This window comes from Mastigoproctus giganteus, chromosome 7 (assembly GCF_048544385.1).
Source record: "Mastigoproctus giganteus isolate SK-2022 chromosome 7, ASM4854438v1, whole genome shotgun sequence".
Classification (NCBI taxonomy): Eukaryota; Metazoa; Arthropoda; class Arachnida; order Uropygi; family Thelyphonidae; genus Mastigoproctus; species Mastigoproctus giganteus.
In genome coordinates this window covers 150973577-150999748 of record NC_143581.1, presented here as the reverse complement: position 1 = coordinate 150999748, position 26172 = coordinate 150973577, and the positions used below count along the sequence as shown (strand labels likewise).

The 26172-nt window shown below is 37.1% G+C and overlaps 1 protein-coding gene across 1 annotated transcript in view; it reads right to left on the bottom strand.

The window, feature by feature from the left end:
* LOC150083259 (U3 small nucleolar ribonucleoprotein MPP10) overlaps nucleotides 1-26172 on the bottom strand; it is a 184136-nt gene that overhangs the window by 9115 nt on the left and 148849 nt on the right. The window contains exon 9 of the mRNA XM_090378453.1: nucleotides 12069-12176. Within this exon, the coding sequence (XP_090234579.1) occupies nucleotides 12069-12176 (108 nt within the window). The remainder of the gene's footprint in view (nucleotides 1-12068; nucleotides 12177-26172) is intronic.

Sequence of the window (26172 nt, the reverse complement as noted above, 5' to 3'; positions counted from 1 at the left end):
TTTTGCATTCTTGTAATGCCAAACAACAATTCCAAGGATCATCTTAAAGAAACTGAGGAGAATACACAAAGCAAGTGAGAAAAAAAGGATTGTTTCTGAATCTGTGTAAAACTGAAATTATGGTGATTGGTGATAATCATGGTTCCAGTAAAGTGAAGGTTAATGGGAAAGATGTCAAAGAAGTTGATGAATTTGTTTACTTAGGGTCAAGAATAAATAAAAATGGTGACTGTTCAAACAATGTAAAGACACGACAGGTATTGCTAAAATGTTAGTCACTGATCTGACAAAATTATGGAGAGATCAAGATCTGTTCCCAAAGACAAACCCGAGAATCACTGATTTGTTAATTTTTCCAGTTGCCACTTATGGATGTGAAGGATGCAATCAGAAGAGAGTTGACAGGAAGAAAATTGAGGCATTTGAAAAATGTGGTGCTACAGGAGATTACTGCATATTTCTTACCTTGATCGAAGAACAAATGAGTGGGCATTGAATAAAATTGGCAGGCCTAAAATTCTTCTTCATAGCATCAACAGAAAAAAACTTAATTTTTTTGGACACATGGTAAGGAGGGAAACTTTCTGTTGAAGAATATAATGGGAAAAAAACCGAGGGTAAGAGGCGCAGAGACCTTCAACTAGGTGGAAGGATGGGATCAGTGAACTTTTGGGCATGACATTTTGTGATGCCACTCTTATAGCACATGATTGATGCAGTGGGAGGAATTTGTTGAAGGCCACAACAGCTCCTTAGGGAGCTATGTGACTGGAAAAAGAGAATGTCACTATACAATATATATATATAAACAGAGTTGGAAGAAATCTGGGTGCACCACTTCAACCCTGAAACAAGAGATCAACCGAAATAGCAGAAGCATCAATCTTCTCCCCCTCTTAAAAAGTTTTGATGCAGAACTCACCTGGGAAAGTCATGTCTTTTGCGATGTAGAAGGATAGAGATCATATCATGGTTGATTTCCTGAAATGAGGTGCCACTATAAATGACAAGTATTAGTCTAACCTACGGAAACATTTCCATAAGGAATTGAAGCCCAAGAAGCATGGAAAATTGGCCAAAAGAGTAATCTTGTATCAAGTCAATGCACTGGCACTGGTGCACACAGAGTTCATGACTCAGGCAACACTGCATGACTGTGTGTTCAAGCTATTAACAGCATCTGCCCTACTCACTGGATTTGGCTCTGGACTATTTTCTATTTCCAAGCAAAATGGATGGAAGGGCTAAAATTCAATAGTGACAATGCTGTGATGGATGCAGTCAACAAATGGTTTGAGTCAAAATGTGAATTTTATTTCAGTGGGTTATTTATGAAATTTAGTGGATCATGCCCGAAAGTGCATTGACTTAAGGGTGGGCCTATGTTGAAAAATAAATGGGCTTGAACAACTTTCCAGCATTCTTTCTATGAGATGCTAGAAACTTTTCAGCCTCCCCTTGTATGCTGCACATTTGCATTTCCCATGTGTTAGGACTGCAAGAACTCTAGTCAGCATCTCTCCTGTGAGTTAGGCTGGAAATTTTTTTTTTTTTATTAAAGATGGTTTCTCTCCACCTGTGAAGCTTCAGTAAGGCTACTGCTCACTTGCAATACTCACCTTGCCAGCAGGACTTCTAGGAAAGAGCACTAGTGACAGTGCCATACATTCCCTTCCAGGTAATGCAGACTATACATAAGAGTAAGCAAGCTAAGCTTGCTTGCTTGCAGCTCTTAGGGTACAAACACATAGAAAGCAGGTGGCCCCCCCTTTTGGGTAACAAGCACCTAGGAAAAGCAAGTCAGAACTGATCACTACTGGTTGTGTTAATCTGCCAGCTTACTGGAATGAAGTTTAGTTTAAGCACAAGTACTGAAGATTTAATTTCAAAGACTTATGTAAGGTATACAATATGGGACAAAACAGAGAAACTACATTCAAACAGGGATACTGGCGAGAACTGCTGGTAAGAAAAAATATTTATTCATTCAAATATAATGAAAAAAAAAACAAACAAACCCCACTCTTTATATTGTTTTAATTCATTAAATAAATGACAGTATCTACCAAAATTATGTCCACTATAATTTACAGTCCCCCCCCTGCATTAAAAAGATTTTCCATGAGTTTTAATTCTCAGAGACCAAACCATTTTACAAACAGGGAAAGTAGAGTCAGCAGGTGGAATGAGTGGTCTGATTCAGCAGTACACATGTGTACTGAACTGCCAGACACCTGCCTAAGTGACAAAAATGTTTGTATGACAGAGTTGAAAAGTTCTTCACAGTGAAAAGAAAGATATAATGAACAACGTCCAAAATGTTTTTTTGGAGATGAAGAAAGATGTTCGATTTTAATTGTACCCAAAATCCAGACTACAAGAAGAGCTGCTCTAGCCACAGCTTTATCAGAAATAACAATTAAATGGATTAGAAAATAATGTTCACTGCTATCGCACCTGGAAGATAAATTAAAATATCCATGTAAGAAGGAAAAATCAGTGGGTAGGAAAATAGTTGATAAAGTAGATAATTTTGATGGATGCATTAATCATCACACTATTCAAGAATTTTATAGTGTAAATGGAAATTTGTCTACTTTAAATAAATTGTTGCCAGTTAATAGAGAGAAATTTGATTTTCCATTTGGGAAAACAGCTCTACACAAGATATTGAAACAAATGGGGTTTAAACAGAAGAAAATAGAATCCAAATGGAAAGAGACAACAGTGCTCTACAGAGAAAAATATATTTATAAACAATTAATGCATCACTGTGATTATGGGAAGAACCTGGGTGGATAATAATTTAATTTTTCAGAAGTGTTGGAGGATCGATGGATTATCTAGAAACATGGACTGTGGTCATGCTAAAAAAAAAAAAAAAAAAAAAAAAACTTAGTATAATAATAAGTGCAGGAAATAAAAACACAACTGGTGACTACCATGGCCAAATGAATCAACATAAATTCTGAAACTTGGTTAAAGCAGCAACTCTTGCTACATATTCAGGCAGGTTCTGTTATAGTTTTTAGTAATACACCATATCATAGCATTCAACAAGACAAGTCTCCAAACACTTTGTTGTGGAAGCAAGATATTATAGAGTAGTTGGTGAGACTATCATTTCAGCCTATTATGTGTGAATTATTAGAAATTATTAGCCATTTAAACATTCCAAAAACTTACACAGCAAATAGAATGCTCCATGAGTATGGACACATTGCCTTAAGATTACCACCATACTATTGCGATTTAAACTTTACTTAATTAATATGGGCTCGACAGAAAAAAATTTATTTGAAATAAAAATATTCAAGATCTGAACATGACATATATAATGGAATATATACAAAACAAGGAATAGCTAGCATAAATCAAGAAATATAGAAAAGTTGCTGTAAGCATGTTTTCAACATAGAGCAGAAGTACTGGGAAATTGATTGTATTATTGAAGAATTTACGGTCTGTACTGTTTATTACAAATGAAAGTGACAGCAAAACTAAAAGGGCAATGGACACAGATCAAAAGAATGACTAATGTAAGCTTTTAATTAAGTTATTAACATTTATTAAATATTAAGATACCAACATCTATTATTTCTGAATATTATGATTGCATTTTACAATAATCCAGTATTACAAAATAGTTATAAAAAGAAATAACTATTATGTTTTATACATTTGACCAGCTTCATGCTTATTACTTCCGGACTCCTATTTCAGAGAATAGAAGTGCCTACTTAGCGACACTCTCAAGTATCTTAGTCGCAAAGAGATATGATTGTTGGAGTCTATCATATCCAAAAATATGACTATGGAGCTAATACATCAGCTCCATGCCACTGCAGTACATTAACTGTTTATATTTAACATACATTCTTCAGTGTTTCATACTTTCTAGCCTGCTGATGACATTCACAAGTTTAGAAAGCCTCATTATTCTTGAATCCAGGTTGCCCCACTGTTCTCTTAATTCTTTTTATTCCATTTAAATTTTTATTGGTTCTTTTTTTTTTTTTTTTTTTTTTTTTAAATACAGTCGATTCCGGTTATTTGGGACACATCGGGGATAGTGCATTTTGGCCTGATTAAGCGGCTGCCCCAATTATCCGAAGTTTCACGTAAATAGTTAAAAATACAATGGACCCCCCCCCCTTTACAATTGGTTCACTGTACAATCAAATCACATTACAATGGACTCACCATAGAAAGTACCATTCACTATACGATGTGTAGTAAGCACAACCCTTATTGCATTGATAAGTGATTAACAGAGATTTTGCTTTTGACTTCTGGGCACAGACTGTGTTCAAGAGAGGTACACTATATGATGTGTAGTAAGCACCGGTCATTGTGATCACGTTTGTGAATTGAATTTTAATTCTGTTAAACAGTGATTCTAATTAGGGAAAAATAGGAGGAATATTATCCACAGGCTATCAAAGTAAAGATATATTAAGCACAAATTTACCCTTTATTATCTTACCAATTAAAAAATTAAATGATACGTAAAAGTTGGAAGAATATACGTGATAATTGGAATAATTAATACGTACTGTAATATGTACATACTAACAAGTTGATATTTCTGTTCACTGATATTTGTGTGTGGGGGGGTTAAAATTTAAAACAGTAAAAAGATAAGCAATCAATAACAAAGAACACACGTACAATACACAAATTGCAAGTAACACAATACATGCAAGTGAAAGCAGAGTAACAAGTTACGAAGCTTTGAAAATAGGAATGAAGAGAAGATTCTGAAAATTAATTTTTTATATGATTGAAGACTCCATGGAAGTGTAAACACATTTCACCATAAAAACCCACAGAATTCCAGCTGTCAGTATTGTCGCAAATTCAGTAACATCAAGTTTACTATCCGTTTATGATAGATTGCACTAACAGAAAAGCCCAATAAACAGGTGACTGCTAATTGTTTTTATTGTTTTATGGTTGTGACCTCCAGAAATCCGACCGAATACCGTGGTATGGTTGCAGAGAATTGTAGAGTAATCTCCAGTGCTGCGGTCTCCTGCCCCCCATTTAACAGCGTGTTGTTCCAATTAAGCAAAGTAACCCTGGCTGTTTTCTCGACTGGGTTCTGTATTTTAAGATTTGCCCCAAATAAACAAAAATAAACGGCTGCCCGGATTAAACGGTGGCCAAATAAGTGGAATCCACTGTATAACAAACCAGAAAATGTGTGCACTTTTCCTTTTTCTTATGAAAACTCCAAGAATGAAAAGTATTTTGCATCATATGCAAAACAGAGGCATATGATGCAAAAGAAAGCAAGATTATACAACATCAGCAAAAAAAAAAAAAAAAACCTTCCTATTTCACCCATCCATTCACTCCAAAAGTTTGCCTAGTTCTTATTTGAATTTAATTAAATTTTCAACTTCCACAATGACAGATGGAACACTGTTCCAGGAATCAACTACCTGCTGGCTAGAGGCAAATTTCTACACATCTGTTCTACAACGGCCCTTCCTCAATTTGAATTTATGCCCCCACAGGTTCATAATCTGAACAAGAGGATGATTCTCATCAGCATAGAGAATGCTCAATACATTCAAGGCCTTATACACCTCAATCAGATCACTTCGCAGGTGCCTAGTCTCTAGATGTCCAATTTTCAGAACTACGAAGCCTTTCTTCGTAGAAGGACCCCTTTGTTCTCCTCACCAATCATTCTGCCCTTCTCTGTACTCATTCTAGCAACTGTACATCCTTCCTAAAATGAGGCCTCCAGACCGGTACGCAGTACTCAAGGCCTGACCATTGCCTTATACAAAGGGATAATCACCTCCTTATCCCTACTAGCAAAATTCCTGTACATCACTGACAAGATCTCACGAACTGCTCTGGCAGTCTGTCTGCACTGCTCAGAAAGCTTCATATCTGACTGCATAATTACCCCCAGTTCTTTTCATTCTCTACCACCCTGAGTGTAGTACAACACAGTTTGCATTTCATTGGGGTTACTTATATGTATATGCAGTACTTTGCATTTTTCAATGTTCAACCCCAAACAGTATTTCTTACTAGGTATGAAAAGCCTAGTATTAGAAACTATAGTACTCCATACCGTGCATGTGTTGAAGGTTGAGAAGACAGAAAATACTTGTTGATTAAATTTGAATTTTTGTAGATCGTACTTTTCGAGAAATACGTGTGAAGGAAAGTTGTTACTCGAGAACAGAAGTTCAGGGATAAATGAGGAAGAAGAAAAGTTAGCTCTGTGAGTTTGAAGCAGTAAATAGATGCTGACTGCTTGCAGCACATGTTCAGACTGGTTTGGGGGGGTTGTTGTTGTTGTTGGGTTTTTTAGGAGCATTAGCAACTAAGGCCATATTGCTCCGGGATATGCGGTGGTCATTCCCTGACCTTTCCGCATCCTCCATATTTGGTGGTGATGGGCTCGAACCCCGGTCTAATCAAGAAGCACGTGCTATGCACTGCTGCTCCTTCCCACCTGGCTACGGAGGCGCCCCTGGTTTGGGGGGGAAGAGAAAGAGAGAGAGGGGGGCATGTAGCAGAAACAATGTTTATGAGGCAGTGAGTGAAGAGACTGTAAGAGACATGCCATTAATTAACCTGAATGCCCTCTTTTCAATGGAATTTAGAAGCCTGGGAGAAGTTATAGGATATCACTCCAGATGTAGGAACAATATCCCACAGTAGGGCAGATTTGAGATTTGTACAGAGTGAGTGGTTCTTTAGAAGAAAAGTAATGTTGAGAGCAAAGGAGAAAACCAAGCTATTTAGATGCAGAGGAAGCAGTATTTGTGATGTGCATATGACAAGAGAGATTAGAAGTCAGGATAATTTCTAACAGAGATATGTGATCTTGTCAAGAAATTTGTGTCATCAAAGATAAGTAGAGCAGTAGATACCTTTTTGTGAGATAGAATTGAGTTTTAGAAGGATTGAAATTGAAATCAACTAAATTATCTCAGTCTCAATGGAGAATTACCAGTAGAGCAGCATTTAAGGAATTGGTTTTCAATATTCAAAACGTTGAAGTTGTTTACGCAGGACAAAGTCTCTCAAACTGAAAGGTGGAATGCAGCGAGCTATCATTGGCAAAATTATGGATAGGATTTCCAGTCAGTGGAAGGAGGTCATTATTATACAAGAAAAGAGTGGGCGAACTGAACCTTGGGGAGCACCAGCAATAGTGGAGATGCCAGAAAACAGATAGTCATTTACAAACACCTGAAGTGAATGGCCAGAAAGAAAACTGGAAATCTGATTGAAGACTAAAACAGTCACCAATTCACAAGACATTTTTTTGCATCAAAAGTGGTTAAATTTCTTCTGACATGCTTTTGATGGAAAGATCACAGGAGGGGTTAAGTCAAGTGTACTGGGAATGATAGGAGGTGGTTTACCAAGAGCATCAATAAAAAAGTTAGAAGAAAAGTAGGATGTTAGTAAGTCAGCTTTATCTTTAGCTATGGAGGGAAGAGAGCCATCACGTTTTAACAAAGGTGGGAGCAAAAAGGGGCAAAAGTGCAGCCAGTAGCTTTGGAAAGAGTGCAGAATACTTGCCTACCAAATGAACAAGAAGCAAGTTTTCTACTGTTAGACTGTCCAAAATATAGTTTGGGCTGATTAACAACTGCTTTGGGAAACTAATTGTTGTGGGCTTTGGTATAGGCCAGGTTTTTGACCTTTTTTTAATAATGGCAGCCCTAAGTAATTTATTTTATTTTGTGGCATCCCTACTCAGTTTTCTGCCTGTTAGATCTGATTCTCTCTCTCTCTTTGTATATATATATATCTAATATTAAAAAAAATATGTTATATGATAGTTATTACAAGAATTTTATTCTTTATATAGAGGTACTAAATAAACATCAATTATGGATCACCACAAAACTAAAAAGATACCATACACCTTTTTATAATGAAATAAATATATACATTTTTTTAAAAAAATAAATAAGTTTAAGTAACTTCAATCCAAATTACGTGGCACCCCTGGAATGTTGTTGTGGTACCCTAAGGTGCTGTGGCACATCAGTTGAAAACCAGTGGTGTAGGCAGATATGGAAGTGAGCCAATTGCGATATGCAACATTCTTATCTTGAATAGCCTTAGCACATTTATTTGAAATGTAAGGTTTAGATAAATGTCAAGATTTAGCATTAGCATTAGTAGAGGCATATGATGCAAGAAAGCAAGCTTATTCAGCATCAGCCAAAAAAAAAAAAAAAAAAAACAACCACTACTCCCATTTCACCCCTCCGTTCGTTCGAAATACCTGTCCAGCTGAGCCTTAAATTTGTTTAGGCTATCAACTTTAACAACAAGTGATGGAAGTCTATTCCACAAACCAACTGCCCGCTGGCTAAAGGCAAACTTCCGCACATCTATCTGACATCCGTCCTTCTGAGCAAGAGGAAGAATCCCATCGGCATTGAGCATGCTCAAGCCATTCAAAACCTTATACACCTCTATCAGATCACCTCGCCGATGCCTAGTCTCCAGACTCTGTAATTTGCAAAACTTAAGCCTTTCTTCGTAAGAGCAACCCTTTGTTCCATTCACTAATCTTGTTGCCCTTCTCTGTACTCGTTCCAGCAGCTCTACATCCTTCTTGAAATGGGGCCTCCAGACCTGTATACAGTACTCAAGGTGTGGCCTGACCAATGCCCTATACAAGGGAATAATCACATCCCTATCCCTGCTAGAAAAATTCCTGTATATCATTGACAAGACACGATGAGCTACTCTTGCAGCTCGTCTGCACTGCTCAGAGAACTTCATATCTGCCTGCACAATTACCCCCAGGTCCTTTTCATTCTCTACCACTGTCAGCGTAGTACCACAGAGTTGATACGTTGATCTGGGGTTACTGTTTCCCATATGTAGTACTTTACATTTGTCAATGTTAAACTTCATTTGCCACCTCTCAGCCCATCTGCTCAACCTTTCCAGATCCTGTTGCAGCAGCATAGCATCAGTAGTGTCCTTAACAACGCTGTCAACCTTTGTATCGTCTGAAAACTTGGACATTAAGCTTGATATACCATCATCAATATCATTTATAAATACAGAAAACAACATGGACCCAACACTGAACCCTGAGGAACTCCACTAATAACATTAGTCCACATTGAGCAGTGTCCATTGATTACCACTCTCTCTCTGTCTTCTGCCACTCAACCATCCCTTTATCCATAGCAGCAATTTGCCTCCAATGCCACACTGCTCCAATTTGTGCAGCAGTCTTCCATGCACAACAGTATCAAAAGCCTTTCTAAGATCCAAATATATAATATCAAAGTTATTCCCTGCATCCAGTTCTTTTGTGACTACATCATAGTATCCAATCAAATTGGTCAGACAAGACCTGCCCTTAACAAAACCATGCTGTGTCTGAGCTATAACTGAATTCTTGTCTAGATGATCCTGCAGTGCTTCTTTAACAGTGCCTCCATTAATTTTCCTGGAACTGAAGTTAAACTAACAGGTCTATAATTACTTGTGTCAGCCCTTGATCCTCCTTTGTGAATTGGGGTTACATTTGCACATCTCCAGTCTATGGGTACCTCCCCTGAGTCCAAAGAAGCTCTCATAATTATGGCTAGGGGTTTGCTTACTTCCTTTGCTGCCTCCTTTAATATAACTGGATAGATCCCATCCACCCCGGGTGCCTTTATGTTTATTCTCAACAATTTCTCCTCCACTTTCCTCTCAGTTATTAGAAAATCATCTAGCTCACTGCCAATGTTTACTTCACCTACGACATTCCCCTTCCTGAATAACTCCTCATGTGTGAATGTAGATTTTATGGTAGAGTATGGAATAAATGATTTCATCCGTTCAAAATTAATTTCATTAACATGATTTGAGCAAACATTGACATCAGAAAGTTCAAAACAGTAAGTCAACCAAGGAAAAGAAGAACAGATATCTCACAGGTCATCTTATTTCGCATTTTTGTAATGCCAAATAATATGAAGCTGAGAATAACCATGAGAGAAAAGTTCCACTGGAGAAGAGACCACTGCCAAGTTGTGATGTGAAGTGCCTAGAGGATCATTCACCTTGACCATGCAAAGTGCATGGTTGTTTGTGAGACAAAGGTCAAGAAAATTGGGTGGGTGGTTAGGATTGTCTGGTATTCTGGTAGCTAAATGAAGAACAATTTGTATGAAGTCACTAGTAATTGTGAAAGCCTTAGAATCTTGACCAGCTGGAGTGTGAATGATAGTTTCAAGGAAAATTACCTCAATGTCAGGAAAGTTGGACTGGAGAATTTCAAAGAAACAAAGTCAAAGAGTTCAGAGTGATTAATGGAACTGGGAGAACAACAGAGGCAATAGATGAATATGACAGAATGGGGTTGAAAGATTTTAAGCCAGAAAAGAGGAGGTTCCAAATTATTAAGTCTCTAATAGGAAATACCAGAGCAGATGTCAGCAGTACAACCTTTGAAATAAAAGAAATTGTACAGTGAATAATCAAAATAACTGAGATGACAGTGGTTGAGGCACCCAATAATTGGGATTCTGCCTGAAAAAGTAAGTGGAAATGGACATCATTCAGATTGGAACTGAGACCACATATATTTGTGAAATGAATGAGGATAGTATTTGGGAGGTTTAGATCTTTTTTCAGATAAGTTTGTTCTATTAATTTGACTACTCATGACATATTCAGCAGAAAAGTAAAAATGGGGAAATGTATGTTTGGATATGGCGTACACACAGCAAGAATATATTCAACTCCTTGACAAAATGTGGCCTTGACAATGTCTTCTCCCTGTATACACACAAGTTGGACTCCCTACAGTTGTTATCTGACAAAACAGAGGCAGGGAGATTATACACTGGCTATGGATGCCACAGAGAGTTATCAATAGGTTTGGTCTGGCAGACTACCCAGTGGCCTACTGCAAACAGAGTTTTAGAGCTGTATTCTAGAAATGTAAGGAAGATTGAATCTCATCAAGATGTCCATCATAACCTCAAAAGACATCAATCCATTTTGCATGATGGAAGAGATTGGGATATCTTTTAGGACTGTTAAATTTTAGTTTAATTCACTTTATTGTCTTCCAACCCTCATCATTACAGCTTTGAAAGTAAGCTCTGTAAATACAAAGCACTTGTTAAAACTAATATTTTACCTAATTTATTATTTTTAATATATATATGTATTTAAGATTGAACTGCCTGCTGCACAAATTTATCTCAATTACTGCATTTTAAACCTGTACTGAGAACTTAGAGTTAAATTCATCCAATACTAATGCTGTAAATAAATATATCATTGAACATCACTTTCATCCTTGAAAATGATGAAAAATATGGTGACTGTTTATGGGCCTCTGGGTGTTAGCTGCACCAAATTTTTGGAAAGAGGGACCATAATCAATTCAATTCAGTACACTGTGACATCAGGCAAGTTCACAAAAAGAATGAATAAGTAAGGTAGCACCCAGAGGCCCATAAACAGTCACCATATTTTTCATCATTTTCAAGGATGAAAGTGATGTTCAATGATATATTTATTGGCAGTATTTGCAGCCATGCAAATACTGCCAAGAATCCCCTAGTGAAGGAGTTAAAGCAGCTATGAAGAGATGGCTGAAATTTTACTTGAATGGCAGACAAAAATTTATTAAGTGATGGATAAAATATATTGAATTAGGTGGTATATGTAGAAAAATGATACACCAAAATTCAACACTTTTTAAGGCTGCAAGTATGTTTTTTTTTTTTTTTTTTTGAAAAATTTGCAAATTACTTGCCAGCCTCCCTCATACTTATTTAGCTGTGAATATTATCAATGAACATAACAGATTGTATATGATAAAAAACATAACACATTGGAATCTGCAAAAAGCATCCTTAAATGCAAAAGAGAGAAATTAATGGATATTTATTGGCAGGTATGCACGTGATATATAATTCATATTCAGTAAGTAAAATGGATAACATTAATTTTTGTTTTTAGAAAAAAATCACAATTAAATTATCATTTTAATTGTTTTAAATGAATGATTTGACAATCCATGTCACTATAGTTTGACATAAATATTTTACCTGTATTTCTTCAGGGGCAAGTAGAGCTGCATCACTAATGTTAACAGGTGCAACCTCTTCTACAGTCAGAGAAGGAAGATTATTTACAATCTTGACTTCAGGTGCAGGCTATAAAAGAACAAGTTATATCTGCAACAATGAACCCCGACAAATAACAGAGCAAATGTTTTGCATTTCAGTGAATGAAGTAAACATTTTCAGCATATATCTAAATAGCTAAAAATTATGGATAGCAAAAAGGAATAACAATAAGAGCAGCCTGCATATTTCATTGCAGCAAAAAATGAGTGGTAGTGCTACAGGAGAGATATGTCGAATTTTTTGCATGGATTACAAGTATTAAACAGCAACTAATATTCAAAAATACAAATACTCTCTCTCAGCTTTCAAATATGTAGCAGGTTTTCTGCCCATTCATAGTGCCTAACTTCTGCTTGAAGAGGGAACAAAAATTCTTGAAACAGTTCTGGTGCACTATGGCCATAGATGCTGATGTGCCAAATAAATCCCCAACTAACCAACCAATCTGGGCAGTGGCACTAAACTGAGAATAAACCGATGAGCCAAAACATTATGACCACCTACCTAATATGATGTTGGTCCTCCATGTGCAGCCAAAACAGCTCATACCTGACGAGGCATGGATGATACAAGATTTCTAAATATGTCTTGTGGTATCTGGTACCAACACGTAACCAGCAGATCCTACAACTTCTGTAAGGTCTGTGGTTGAGATGCTGCAGCTCGGAGTTGCTGTTCCAACGCAAACCACAGATGCTCAATGAGATTGATGTCTGGGGAATTTGGAGGTGAGGGCAATACCTGGAAGTCTTCCTCATGTTCTGCAAACCAGTCTCGAACAATCCGGGCAGTGTGGCATGGTGCATTATCCTGCTGAAAGATGGTACTGCCAGAAGGGAAGACCATTGCCATGAAAGGGTGTACCTGGTCAGCAATGGTGTTTGGGTAGGTGGTAGACATCAGAGTGCCCAGCACATGCATGACTGGGTATCCCAGCAGAACATTGCCAAAAGCACGACACCACTGACTTGTTTTCATCCCACGGTGCATTCAGGCGGCATCATTTCCCCAAGTAAAAGACGCAATGTACCCACCGTCCACACGGTGCAACAGGAAATGTGATTCATTGGACCAGACGACCTTCTTCTAGTCACTCAAGGTCCAGTTTCGATGCTTGCGTGCCCATTGTAGGTGCTGTCGCTGGTGAACCATGGTTAGCATGAGCACTCGGAGCGGCCTGCAGCTACGTAGCCCCATTTTCAGCAGGGTTCGATGTACTGTGTGTTGTGACACATTACTTCCTCACAAGCATTCCAATTACTGGCGAGTTGGGCCATAGTAGCCCTTCTATTGCCACGTACCATCCGGGAGAGCCTTTGCTCACCTCGAGCATTGGTGAACCGTGGTTGTCCAACACCTCGCCGGCAGTTTGTGGATTTCCCTCCTCGGGCCACTTTCGGTAGGTACTAACTACGGCTACCAGTGAGCACCCCACCAGCTGTGCCGTTTCGGATATGCTCTGACCCAGTCTTCTGGCCATTACAATTTGACCTTTGTCAAACTTGCTTAAGTCTGCTGCCTTTCCCATCTGTAGAACAAGAGTAATACTGATTAACGGAGCTCAGTATCAAGTGTTTTGTATACAGTGTCCTGACCCGTGCCTGTGCCGTAGCTCACCCACAGTTGCTTCGTTTTGCATAACGACTTGTTGGTCATAATGTTTTGACTCATCGATGTAAGTGATAGTAGTCTTCTCCATGGAAACATTACTTATTTGAAAGTGCAGGACTAGGCAACCTGTGAAGGATTTCACAATATGAGATGTTATTGTAAGCCTTAATGTACTACACAGTGTGCATTAGTAAATTACCACAGTCAAAAGCTTAAAAATGCCATAAATGCATCATGTATCACCTGATTCATTAATTCAATATTGGCTTTTGCTAGCTGTTGTTGTTATTTGGTTTTTAGGAGCATTAGCAACTGTTCATTCCCTGACCTTTCTGCATCCTCCGTATTTGGTGGTCACGGGGGCTCGAACCCCAGTCTAATCAAGAAGCGTGTACTACGCACTGCTGCTCCTGCCCACCTGGCTATGGAGGCGCCGCTTCTGCTAGCACAATGCAGGCATCTAAATCTAATAGGTGTGAGCTTCTTTTCTGATTTTCCAAGCTATTTTCTGGCCACCATCTATTATAAACTGCATCTACAATTACCTGGAAGCCCACATAAGGTATGACTGCACTTACTTGAATATTTTTAGCCAATTCATACATAAATGGACATTATTTGAAATTACTTGCAAAACACACAACATATATATATTTATAACTAGAAAAGGGTTAAGGAAGTGTAAAAGTTTGTCTTATGGAAGAGTTTGTACCCTTTAATATTTTTAATAAATGTAATTTAGTTATAAATAACAATCAGTAAATTAATTGTTAGCACTCACAGTTTCTTCAGTAAACTGTGAGTGCTAACAGTAACCACTGAAATATGAGAAACTTAAATATACTAGGCACAATGAATACTAACATAATACCATTTAAAAGTGAATAACCTGCTATGTAAATTATGATTGTTATGCTTAAAAAGTCTGAGAAAAAAAAAAAACTCTGGTTTTGGTAAAATATTCTTTCATCCACTGATTACCACAGATATAGAATAAAAAAAAATAAAAACCAAGGACAGCAAAATATAGTAAATGGTAAAAACCAGTTAAGAACTTATAAAATATAATGGCTAGAAGCGATTAGCTTTTGAGGCAGTGTCGCTTTCTCAACTCTAAAACACATTAACAATTCAAATAATATAATGTCATATAACAGGTAACAAAAATTATCATATGATGCAACATCATAATTAGAATTGTTAATATACTGTATGCTTGAGAGTTCAGAAAGAGGAACACTGCTTTGAAAGCTATTTATCACTATTTATCAGTTTTTACCTTTTATTGTATTTTACTTACCTAGGTTTTACAGTTTATTAAACATTTTCTTTTATTCTATATTTGTATTAATCAGTGACATACAAAGTCCCTTCTCTAATATTGTGGAGCTAGTTTAGAATAACTGACATACTTGTAAACAAGTACCCAGTACAACTGACATCATGGGAACTACTGAAATATTTTTTGAGTTCTGTGCAGCAAAATAGTGGCTGTATGCAGTAGAAATATCATGGCTATTAATGCACCTAGTGTGTTACATTTCAGGCAAGTTTGATTTTATTTTTTTAATTAATTGAATTTTTCTTTTCTGTGATTAATAGAACTGAAAAGCAAAAAGAATAATGATATCCAGCTCAGGACCCTGGGCTGGATATCATCATTCTTCTCTTTCTTGGTGATTCCCTTCTGCTTCTGACTCTCTCTCAGGGTAACTCAGAATTTTTTTTAGCTGATGCAGCAAAGCCTCAGGCTTCCTTGCACCATATGGTAGCTAATAATAATAAATACAGTTATCTCCTCATCAATTAATTACTAAGATTTAGCTTTTAGTTGTTCAGTTTAATTATAACTGTATAATATTTATTACTCTCCTCTAGTATACTTTTTTCTTCTTTAAGTCTCTTTTCTCTCTCTCTTTATATGTATCTTTTCACAAACGACACCATGTTTATGAGTGTCTTGAATAATAATATATATGAAATGTACATGGATTGTGTAAAGCTAACAATGGTGCATCAAAACTACATTTAATCTATAAATAGGTGCTTGGCAGCACACCTAGCCAAGTTCTTAACAAGCTGCCCACTCCTTTTACACAAATCAACAAATACCTATTTTTTTAACACACCTCCGTATCTCTGAACAAAGCCAGAAGATTAAAATCTTGGATTTCTGAAAGACTGGACTCTTGAAACAAAATATACCAAATTTCATTTCTCTAGGATGAACTGCTGTAGTGCCTTAAACATTTCTGTAGTACCTCAAACATTGTAGTTTTTACAATTTGACTGACTCTCTCACTCATCCTTTGATCATCTAACATATTTCTGATTAAGTTATAGAGACTTAAAATTTTCTATAGTCATAGCAAATTAAGTCTTTCCTGGTACAGGCAACTCTCGGTTTACGAACGTTCAATTTATGAATATTCGCTATAACGAATGTTCCAATCATTCAAAATTTCTTCAAGTCACCAATAGATATAGAGTTCCTTATAAAACGAAATGCCAAACGTATAGTGAACATAATTGTAAGACTTAAATAAACTTTTAAAAAATGTATTTATTACAATAATTATCAGGAAATTATTGAACTGGGCAATAAAATGAACCTTGACCTTGATGTGACTGACGTGAGAGATGTTGTTGTTATTTGGTTTTTAGGAGCATTAGCAACTATGGCCATATTGCTCCGGGGATATGCGGTGGTCATTCCCTGACCTTTCCGCATCCTCTGCATTTGGTGGTCATGGGCTTGAACCCCGGTCTAATCAAGAAGCGTGTGCTACGCACTGCTGCTGCTCCTGCTCACCTGGCTATGGAGGTGCCGATGTGAGAGAGCTTTCGGACTTGCATTCTGAGGAATTAACAACCAATGAAATATTTGAAATAGAGATGCATCTAAATTCTGAAGTAACAGAGTAACAGCCACCCAGAACATTTACAAGACAGAAAATGGCTGCAGCTTTTAAATCAATTTCTGAGGGGTTGGCATTCATTGAAGAAGATGCAAATATGGAAAGAAAAGTGAAAAGAGGCATTTATGACTGTCTATAGCATGCTACAGTGAGATTTTTGAAGGAAGAAAAAGAAAAAAAAAAAGAATAACTATGCAATCTTCTATAAAAACATTTTAAAAAACTGGAAAACCCAACTGTTTCTTCATTATCAGGTACCCTTCCTTCTACCTCATCTGCAACTAGTGTCACTTATTTGGAAAATATTGAACTCCGATGAAGATATTGACGAATAAAAGTTGAATACATATGTGCGTACATTACATATTATGTTAGTACTCATTTTCTTTATTTCTATTTTGTAACTCTGTTTTTTCATTCTTTTTTATTTTATTTTACGTTATGTATCGCATATGATCAACCGTAATGCATACATACATTGTAATAAAACGTATTGTATAGATCATTCAATGTTTAGTACATGGTTTTAATGCTTTAAAATGGCAGCTAATTTATACGATACATATCGTAAAAGTTCAGGAATGCAAGATACACATACCGACCAAAATGTATAACGAACAAAGTCTTGGAACTGAACTCATTCGTAAACCGACAGTTGCCTGTAATGGGAACATTAATAAAACTATGACAAGTTATCTTGGGGCTATGTTTGTTAAAATAACAGCATGAATGATGGTTTTAATTAATACAAGCAATTCATTCAGCACATTTAAATAATTTCATGTTTAAACAATGGCAGTTACACTGAAGACCATTATTTGTTGTACATGACCCTGCGTGTAACTGCCATTGTTTAAATGTGGATCATTTGTTTGCATGGACGAGAGAAGAAACTGTTATTGTTATTTGCCAACATAATGTAGTGTGTGTTAGTGTGTTGAAAGCTAAATAACTTTGCAAAAAGATATTTAGATTCATCTGATATCCAAACAAAAACTTGTAAAAAAAAAGTGAGCAAAGTTTGTTATAGGCTCACCCATAAAAAGTTGGATGAAAAAGAAATAATGTTGTGAATCTGCCAAGTGTATGACAAACTTTTAATCTGGTTGGCCAATAGCAAACCTGGTATAACTTTTTCATCTCAGTGCTTTACATGGCTGAGGTTATGAACTTGGTATCACTGTTTGATCTCGAATCTTTGCAAGACAGAGAATTTTGCAAAGCTTGTGAAAGAACTTGACTCACTTTTTTTTTATAGGTTTTTATTTTTTGTTCAGATTTCTATTTGCCCAATTTTAATGAAATTTGGGAGGGCTTAATAAATATTTTTTAAACGGACCAAATATAAAATTTCACGAAAATCCAGTAGAAGTCGGGTTGTTACATGCAGATGGATTGATGGATGAAAAGACAGATGGGCAGACATGAACGTGGTGAAGACAATACGCATTTATGCATATACAAATGTGCCTAATAAGAGTAATTAAAGACTATTTGGGACATACTCACACATTCTGAAAAATGTTTCTGAATGTATGTGTCCTAAGTAGTGAGTTTTCAACAGCATACTGTTGTTCGACTTTTACCTGGTTGTTTGAAACTGTCCAGTCAGTATTGTTGCTTGTTTGGACTTATTGGCAAAAGGGCAACTTGACCATAATATGTTCAATCTGTGGTTAAAAGTAACATATAGTTTCCTGCAAGTTTCTGGAGAGAATTTAAATTGAATCCATTTGAGATAGATAAACATTTTGGCTACATCAAGCATATCTTCTAACAGTCGGGCTAATGTGAGGAGTGTACCGATGGTAGAAAATGAGCCAAAGGTCGCCTCTTTTTCTTTTGCGTATGAGAGTGTCTATAAGTATATGGTAAACTGTGAGCTTAGCATATTATACTTATAAATTATAGTATTACAGTTTGGACATTCTAAGGGATTGGTCTTTAAGTAAGCACATGCAGATGAGTTAGATGGGTGTGACCTATCCACAATATAGCGAATATAACTTCTTGTCTATTAACTCTGATGCTGGATTTCCAAGCTTTCAAGATCTTTCTTTATATAGAATAACTTGTTAGTTTAGTTTTCCTAGATTTGTTGTCATTTTTTGCACATTACTGCTTAATAATAAACTTGTAATCTGAGAACCATGCATAGAAGGAAGGATCAACAGCATACAGCATTTGTTGCAGTTTTGGCAGCTAAACCCCCACTCGTTTCCCAAGATACCACTATGACCATGGATCCGGCAGAAGATGATGCTTCACCTATTTTCAATTAATTCAGTTAGAACATTCCAGACCTGTCTCAGTAATGGATTGTCATTATTTTTTTCCTATTGTACAGCTTGAACTGCATTAACTGAATCTGTGTATATGACAGCGAGTGGTATGGTTATCAAACATGTGAAGTTTAAAGCTATGATAATTGCATAGAGTTTCACAGTAAAGTTGCTACATTCAGTTGGATGTTTCTTAGCTATGGTGATATTAGGAAAAACTGCAACTACACAGACATGACTGTCAGTTTTATATTCATCTGTACACACAGAATGAACTGTGCAATATTGGGCTGTCGGTGATGCATGCAGTTGTAACATGTTCTGTCAGGACTGGGAATTTTTTCCCCCATGTTAAGAGTGATAAATTACATGGTGTCACATGGTACATTCAGGGAGGGATTGTACAATGGACAGTAGGTTGTAACTCACGTAAGTCAAGTTGCCAATCGGTAAGTGTCGACCAAAGGCATATCCCTGTTGATGGGTTGATTGATAGGCAGGCTCTGTAACAATTTTTCAATTTTGGGGAAGCAGTTTCCAAGTTGGGTGATTTAGTTGTCCCTTTAGTTTTACATAGCTTACTAAAAGAGCTTCTCTGTGTAAACATAAGGGAAGTTGACTGGCTTCGCCATGCAGAGGTTCTGGATTGCTGCAACTGCACAGACATGACTGTCAGTTTTAGATTCATCTGTACACACGGAGTAGTACACGCCGAGTGCAAGGTGAAGGCCACTGTGATGTAGAGGATCAAACTATCACAAGGTGATTAGTCTAGAAGAGCTGTAGACCACAGTCACATTATAGCATGACCATATTAATGCATGGCACTGATGCAGCAGTGTAAATCAGTCAGCTCCCTACGTTGTGGCAGACAGCACTCTTAAGATGTTTAGTTTTTTCAGGCGTGCTATCCGGAGTTTTTAATATGCTCGAGGAAAGTAACTTTCTTTATCAAATATTACACCTAGGAAGTGGATGCTAGAAACTATTGGAATTACTAGATTGTACAGTTGAAGTTCTGGGTCTGGATGCAGATTACATTTCCTACAAAAGAGTACCCCAATGGTCTTTTGATGTGACAGGTGGAAGACTGTTTCTAGTCCATGCAACAGTTCCGTCGATCATACCTTGTAACTGTCTTTCTGCCATTTACATACTGTAGGAATGGCAGGAGATACTGAGGGGGTCATCTGCATACATACAAAGAGGTAAATAATGTTCTTGGTAGGTTCAGCATTATTGAGTTTATTTTTGATAAATAAAATGGTACTAAGTATTAAACCCCATAGGACCCCTTCCTCATGGAAAAGTTTATGAGACAGCTGGTTATGAAGTTGAACCTGAAAATTCTGTTCGTGCAGGAAGTTTCAGATGGACAATGGGAAATTGCCCCGCAATTTTATGTTGTATAGATCGTACAAAATGACATATCTCCATAGAAGGTCAAAAGATTTTTCTATATCAAACAGAATCATAACATGATCTTTTTGTGCAAAAGCATTGCAAATGTTTATTTCCGACTGAATCAACATATCAAGGGTGGATCTACCTTCATGAAAACCACACTGCATGGGACTGAGGAGGTTATGTTGCACTAGGAACCAGGTCCATTGAGTATCGATCATTTTTTCCTCGAGCTTGCTCATACAGCTAGTCAGAGCAATGGGCTGGCAGTTTTGCAGATTGATAGGATCTTTTTCAGATTTTGGAAAGCACAGAATGTAAGCATGGTGCCATTTGTCTGGGAAAGTATGTTAAGTAAGTACCCAACTTAGAATATAGAATAGTAAAAGTGTTTTGAGAATTGGTTCATTAAGTTGAGAAATCTTTATGTATTGAATTCTAATCAGGTCCCGCTGCACCAAGCTGCTTGGTTGTACACAGAGCTTGATGCAATTCAACTAGTGTAAATGAGAGGTTGTATGAAGTGCTAGGCACTGTTTCAAAGTTGAGATGGCATTTTTTTAGCTTGGTTTTTTTACTTCTAGAATTTGGGTTATTATGAAGACATAGCTGAAATTTCTGCAAATGTTTCACCTAATACATTTGCTATTTCTTGTGGTTTTGTTACATCATGACAATGAATTGTTATAGTATAGAAGGTTGATGCATGGATGTTTAGAATATATCTGTTGTATTTTAGCCCATATTGTCTGTGACCTTGTTATTGTGGAAACTAAACGTTTCCACGACACACTCCCTCTCTCTCTTGCTGTTTGGCTTTTGTTCTAGTCTTTTTGAAGCATATAAGATTTGCAGTTGTTAGGAACTTCTTGATGTTCCATGCTCTATTCGTTTCTTTTTTTAGCTTTTACTGCATTCATCATCCCACCATATTTTTAGATGTATATGAATTTAATGGATCATTTTGAGATTGCTAGATCTGCTGCCTTCAGTATTCAGTTTGATATAGACACTAAAGGAAGATTTTTGGACCCACTGTTCCTAGAGTAAAGCATGTTGCTTACATAGACTGCTTATAAAACAGTTAGCTCTGTTGAAACACCATTTTGTAATTTGGTTGGAAAGTTGGGGGATGCTGGGGTTGATGTGGCATATTACAGAGTAATGGTCACCGATTAATGGATTGCTGTGTACAGTCCATTCAAATAAAGGGTATATGGTTGTTGAGCATAAAGAAATGTCTATGGTTGAGGTGGATCCTATAGGAAAATGTGTGTGTTCAGTATTCAGGGCTATCAGATTATGTTGGTTGAGTAATTTTTCAATTGCTTGCTTGCATTTGTCCAGATTTTGATTTCCCATGGTGACTATTAAGGTCTCTGAGGATAAAGTAAGGCCAAGGAACTTGTATCATTAGTTCTTAAGTCGGCATAGCTTATGTTTATTAGGGGGCAGGTATAGTGAAACTATAGTTAGGTCAAAGTTTATGTTAATTCCATCTGCAACTGTCTCACGGTGTGCTTTTAATGTGATTGGTTTTGAGGGTATCAGAGAGCTAATTATCAACGCTGTCCCAATGCATGCCACATTTTTCAGATTATGTGTAACACAATCTTGTTGATGTATTATGTAGTTTTAGAGAGAGGGGAGGGAGTCTGCAGGAAATTAACCTGATTCCACAAGAAACAGGTTAATTTCCTGCAGGCAGAAGGCAATAGGATCATATTGTGCAAAGAGATCTCACACATCAGTTGTTACTGCAGTAACCCCTACAGTTCTACTGCAGGAATGTATGCATTATTTACAATTATATAATATCGGTGTAAATACACCATAGTTAACCCATAGATTTGAGCTACGATTGTAGCATAGAAGGCATCGTTTTAATTGTATCTCATAATGTGGTTGCCTTCACAACAAGATACCTACTATTGAATTACTTCAAATAAATAACGCTTCTCTAGTAGAGAAGGCTACTGTTATTTATTTTTCAGCATACCACCACCCAGACGATCGTTTCGAAGCTTTTTGGCTTCGTCATCAGTGGGCGGGTAGGTAATACAACAAGCCATCTCAGTTGTGAAGTTATATCCACATTATGAGAGATGCCAGAAGGGTGTGGTGGTAATGTATTTGGAAAATTAAATGCACTAGGCATAATCCTTATGGGTTTTGATAATTAACTATATAATATCGGTGTAAATACACCACAGTTAACCCATAGATTTGAGCTACGATTGTAGCGTAGAAGGCATTGTTTTAATTGTATCTCATAATGTGGTTGCCTTCACAACAAGATAGCTACAATTGAATTACTTCAAATAAATAACGCTTCTCTAGTAGAGAAGGCTACTGTTATTTATTTTTCAGCGTACCACCACCCAGACGATCGTTTCGAAGCTTTTTGGCTTCGTCATCAGTGAGCGGGTAGGTAATACAACAAGCCACACCCTTCTGGCATCTCTCATAATGTGGATATAACTTCACAACTGAGATGGCTTGTTGTATTACCTACCCGCCCACTGATGACGAAGCCAAAAAGCTTCGAAACGATCGTCTGGGTGGTGGTACGCTGAAAAATAAATAACAGTAGCCTTCTCTACTAGAGAAGCGTTATTTATTTGAAGTAATTCAATAGTAGCTATCTTGTTGTGAAGGCAACCACATTATGAGATACAATTAAAACGATGCCTTCTACGCTACAATCGTAGCTCAAATCTATGGGTTAACTATGGTGTATTTACACCGATATTATATAGTTAATTATCAAAACCCATAAGGATTATGCCTAGTGCATTTAATTTTCCAAATTATTTACAATGCATACATCCAGTTGAGATTTAGAGGAATCCTCAGTGTTTCTGAGGGCTACACTGCAGTGTCCATTTTCTCTTCAGTAAATAGTTCTAGAATCTGATCATCATTGTTTGATTTGTCTTCAATACCTATGCTGTCTGATCTTTGCTTTGTATCAGTGATTATACGTGTATCAGTAATCAGCTGGGGAACAGCACCTGGTTTTATGGTTATCAGTGTATTTACTGCTTTACCGGGTTTAGGTGGAGCTTGGTTTACTGGTACGTTTCCAATATTGACCTATCCCACTGAGCTAGAGATTAGCTGGATGGGATGGTTACTTTCATTTGAGTGGCAATTTATATTCTTTTCATGCTTGTTTGAGCATAAATTTCCTTCTCTGTGGTTTCAACTATTAGGGATTTTTTAGCTTCTTGATAAAGTTATGTTATGCTCAGTTGTATCATATCTTATTCTTATTTCCAGAGTGGGCATTACTTGGAATAGGCAGAATGTTCTTGTGTGCAGTTCAGACATTTGGGTGTTGTGGCTGTGTGCACAAGATCCACATGTGCCACAGGTAGCTGGTCCCTCGCAGAACACTTACATACACCCAAATTTCTGGCACTTATAGCAAGGTAAGGAGTTTGGGATATAAGTTATAACATAACAGTTACAGTAGCCTGTCTTGATCATTGTTGGTAATCTGCGATTATTAAAAATAATAATTATGTTTTGTGTGGGGACTAACGTACCTTCTTGTTTTGTCATTATTCGTCTCACATTAATCACTCCTTGATCTTGCAATTCTTGCTTTAGTCCTTCATATGTTAGATTTATCAGATTCCCACCAGTAATGACACCTTTTGATGAATTCAGGGAGGAGCATGGGGAAACAGTGACAAATGTTCCCCTGAAAGCTGTGAGCTTTTGTAATTTCTCAGGTTGTCGAGCAATATAAACTTTAACCAGTAAGTCCCCTGATCTCAGGCAACGAACTGCTTTTGGAGTTCCTACTTCACTAGAAAAGGAGAAAATTTTCCAACTGGTTGAATGGATAATGAGGAAGGTTGGATTACAGATTCTGTCTATGTCAGTCTTTTGACATTTTGCTCAGACAGAACTAGCTCCTCATGTTTATGACTCGTTACTGGTCTGCGAAAGAAGTGGATTTCTAGGAATTGAGAATGCTTTGCTGCTCCATTTCATCCTGGAAGGAAGAACTTTTCCCCTCCAGGTGACCCCACCATGTGGAGGCAGAAGCAGTGCCACCTTGTGACCAAGCAGTAGTGGGTTAGTACTAAGAATAGGAAAAATAAAAAAGAAAGTAACTTTTGTTACTAATCCAGCAACATACTTTCTTTACTATGGACCACTTAACTGAGTTTTAGTATAATGCTATACATAAGGAAACAATTCAGCTTTTCAAGAAAGTGAGTATTTATTATCAAAGTCACTTGATCACAAAATCACCTGGCACCTAGGGCTGTCCAGTCAGTGAGTGGAAATAAGACTGGAGAATGCAGAGATAGGCCAATCAACAAACTGGATTTTGTAGTAAATGTACACAGCATCCCTACTGAGTTTTGCTTATCAAGCATTTTTCAATTAACTGCTTCCTTGCCTAGGAGGGTGAAAGACCCCTACAGGGATGATGTACAGTAAGGTCACTGAGGTCACAAAGTTGGGGAAGCTGCTGATTAAGTCACCAAGCTACACTATTGTTGTGCCAATATTGTATAAGCTGCTGCTGCTTCTATGGATGTTCATCGAAGTATCGATCTTAATCAAACACTACAATTAATATTTTTATTCCTCCACAAACCAAACTGGATGAATTTCTATCTTTCCTATACCTAGTATAATGATTTATTGCAAGAGAATTTCAGGGTGTGAGATTACTTTCTTGCAAAAAAAAAAAAAAAACAAAAAAAAAAAAAAAAAAACAACTGACTGGATTAAGAAGTTCATAACACAGAGACCATGAGATTCCAATGAATTAGGATGGACATTCGTTACATGAACACTGATTTAATTAATGTTTCTATTTATTTCCAAGAAGGCTGGTTGGACCAGTTTATTTCTGTTTTTGTCCTCCTGCTTTTTTTTTTTGTGAAAAATGGCATATAACCCCAGGGGCTCACACCTAGTATGGGCTTGGCACACCCAGGGTCCTGAGCTGAATATCATCATTCTTCTCTTTCTTGGTGATTCCCTTCTCTCTCTCTCTCTCTCTCTCTCTCAGTAACTCAGAATTTTTTTTTTGCCTGGTGCAGCAAGTCTCAGGCTTCCTTGCACCATATGGCTGATAATGATATTTTTTTCCATATCATCTTCCACATATTTTAATAATGGTTTCATTGTAATCTGTATCAATCTCCATATGATTAATAGTTTGTGTTTCTTTCACTTCTTTTGACCAATTGTACAGCAAGATTTGCAGCTGGAGGAAATACAGTATTAGGTAATACAGTAACATCTGTTTGTATTGTTGTGATGTTCTGCTGTAGGATCACCAAGGTGGTGACGTGTGTGCGTAAATATATAATTATATATCATCATCACAATCTTCAGCCATTGTCGATCCACTGCAGGATGAAGCCATCCCAACACTTTTCTTCCAGCACTTATGGCCTTGTGCTTTCTTTTGCCATTGTACACTGGCAAATTTCACAAATTCATTGATTCACCTCATCTTTGGTCTTTTTTTTTTTTTTGGGTGTTTAGAGTTAAGCAGTATCCATTCAAAAACGTGTTTGGTCCACCTATCATCAGTTCTTGATATGGGACCTGCCCATTTCCATTTTAAGCACTTGTTCTTTCAATGACCTCACAGACCTTGGTTCATTGGCAAATCCATGCACATGTTTTTCGGTCTCTTTTGGTTATGTTCAAAATTCAGCACTCCATACTTCTCTGTGTGACTCTCAGTCTTTGCAAAGCTTTAGCATTCAATGTCCATGTTTCACAACCATATGTTAGGGAAGGGAGGATACACTGATTAAAAACTTT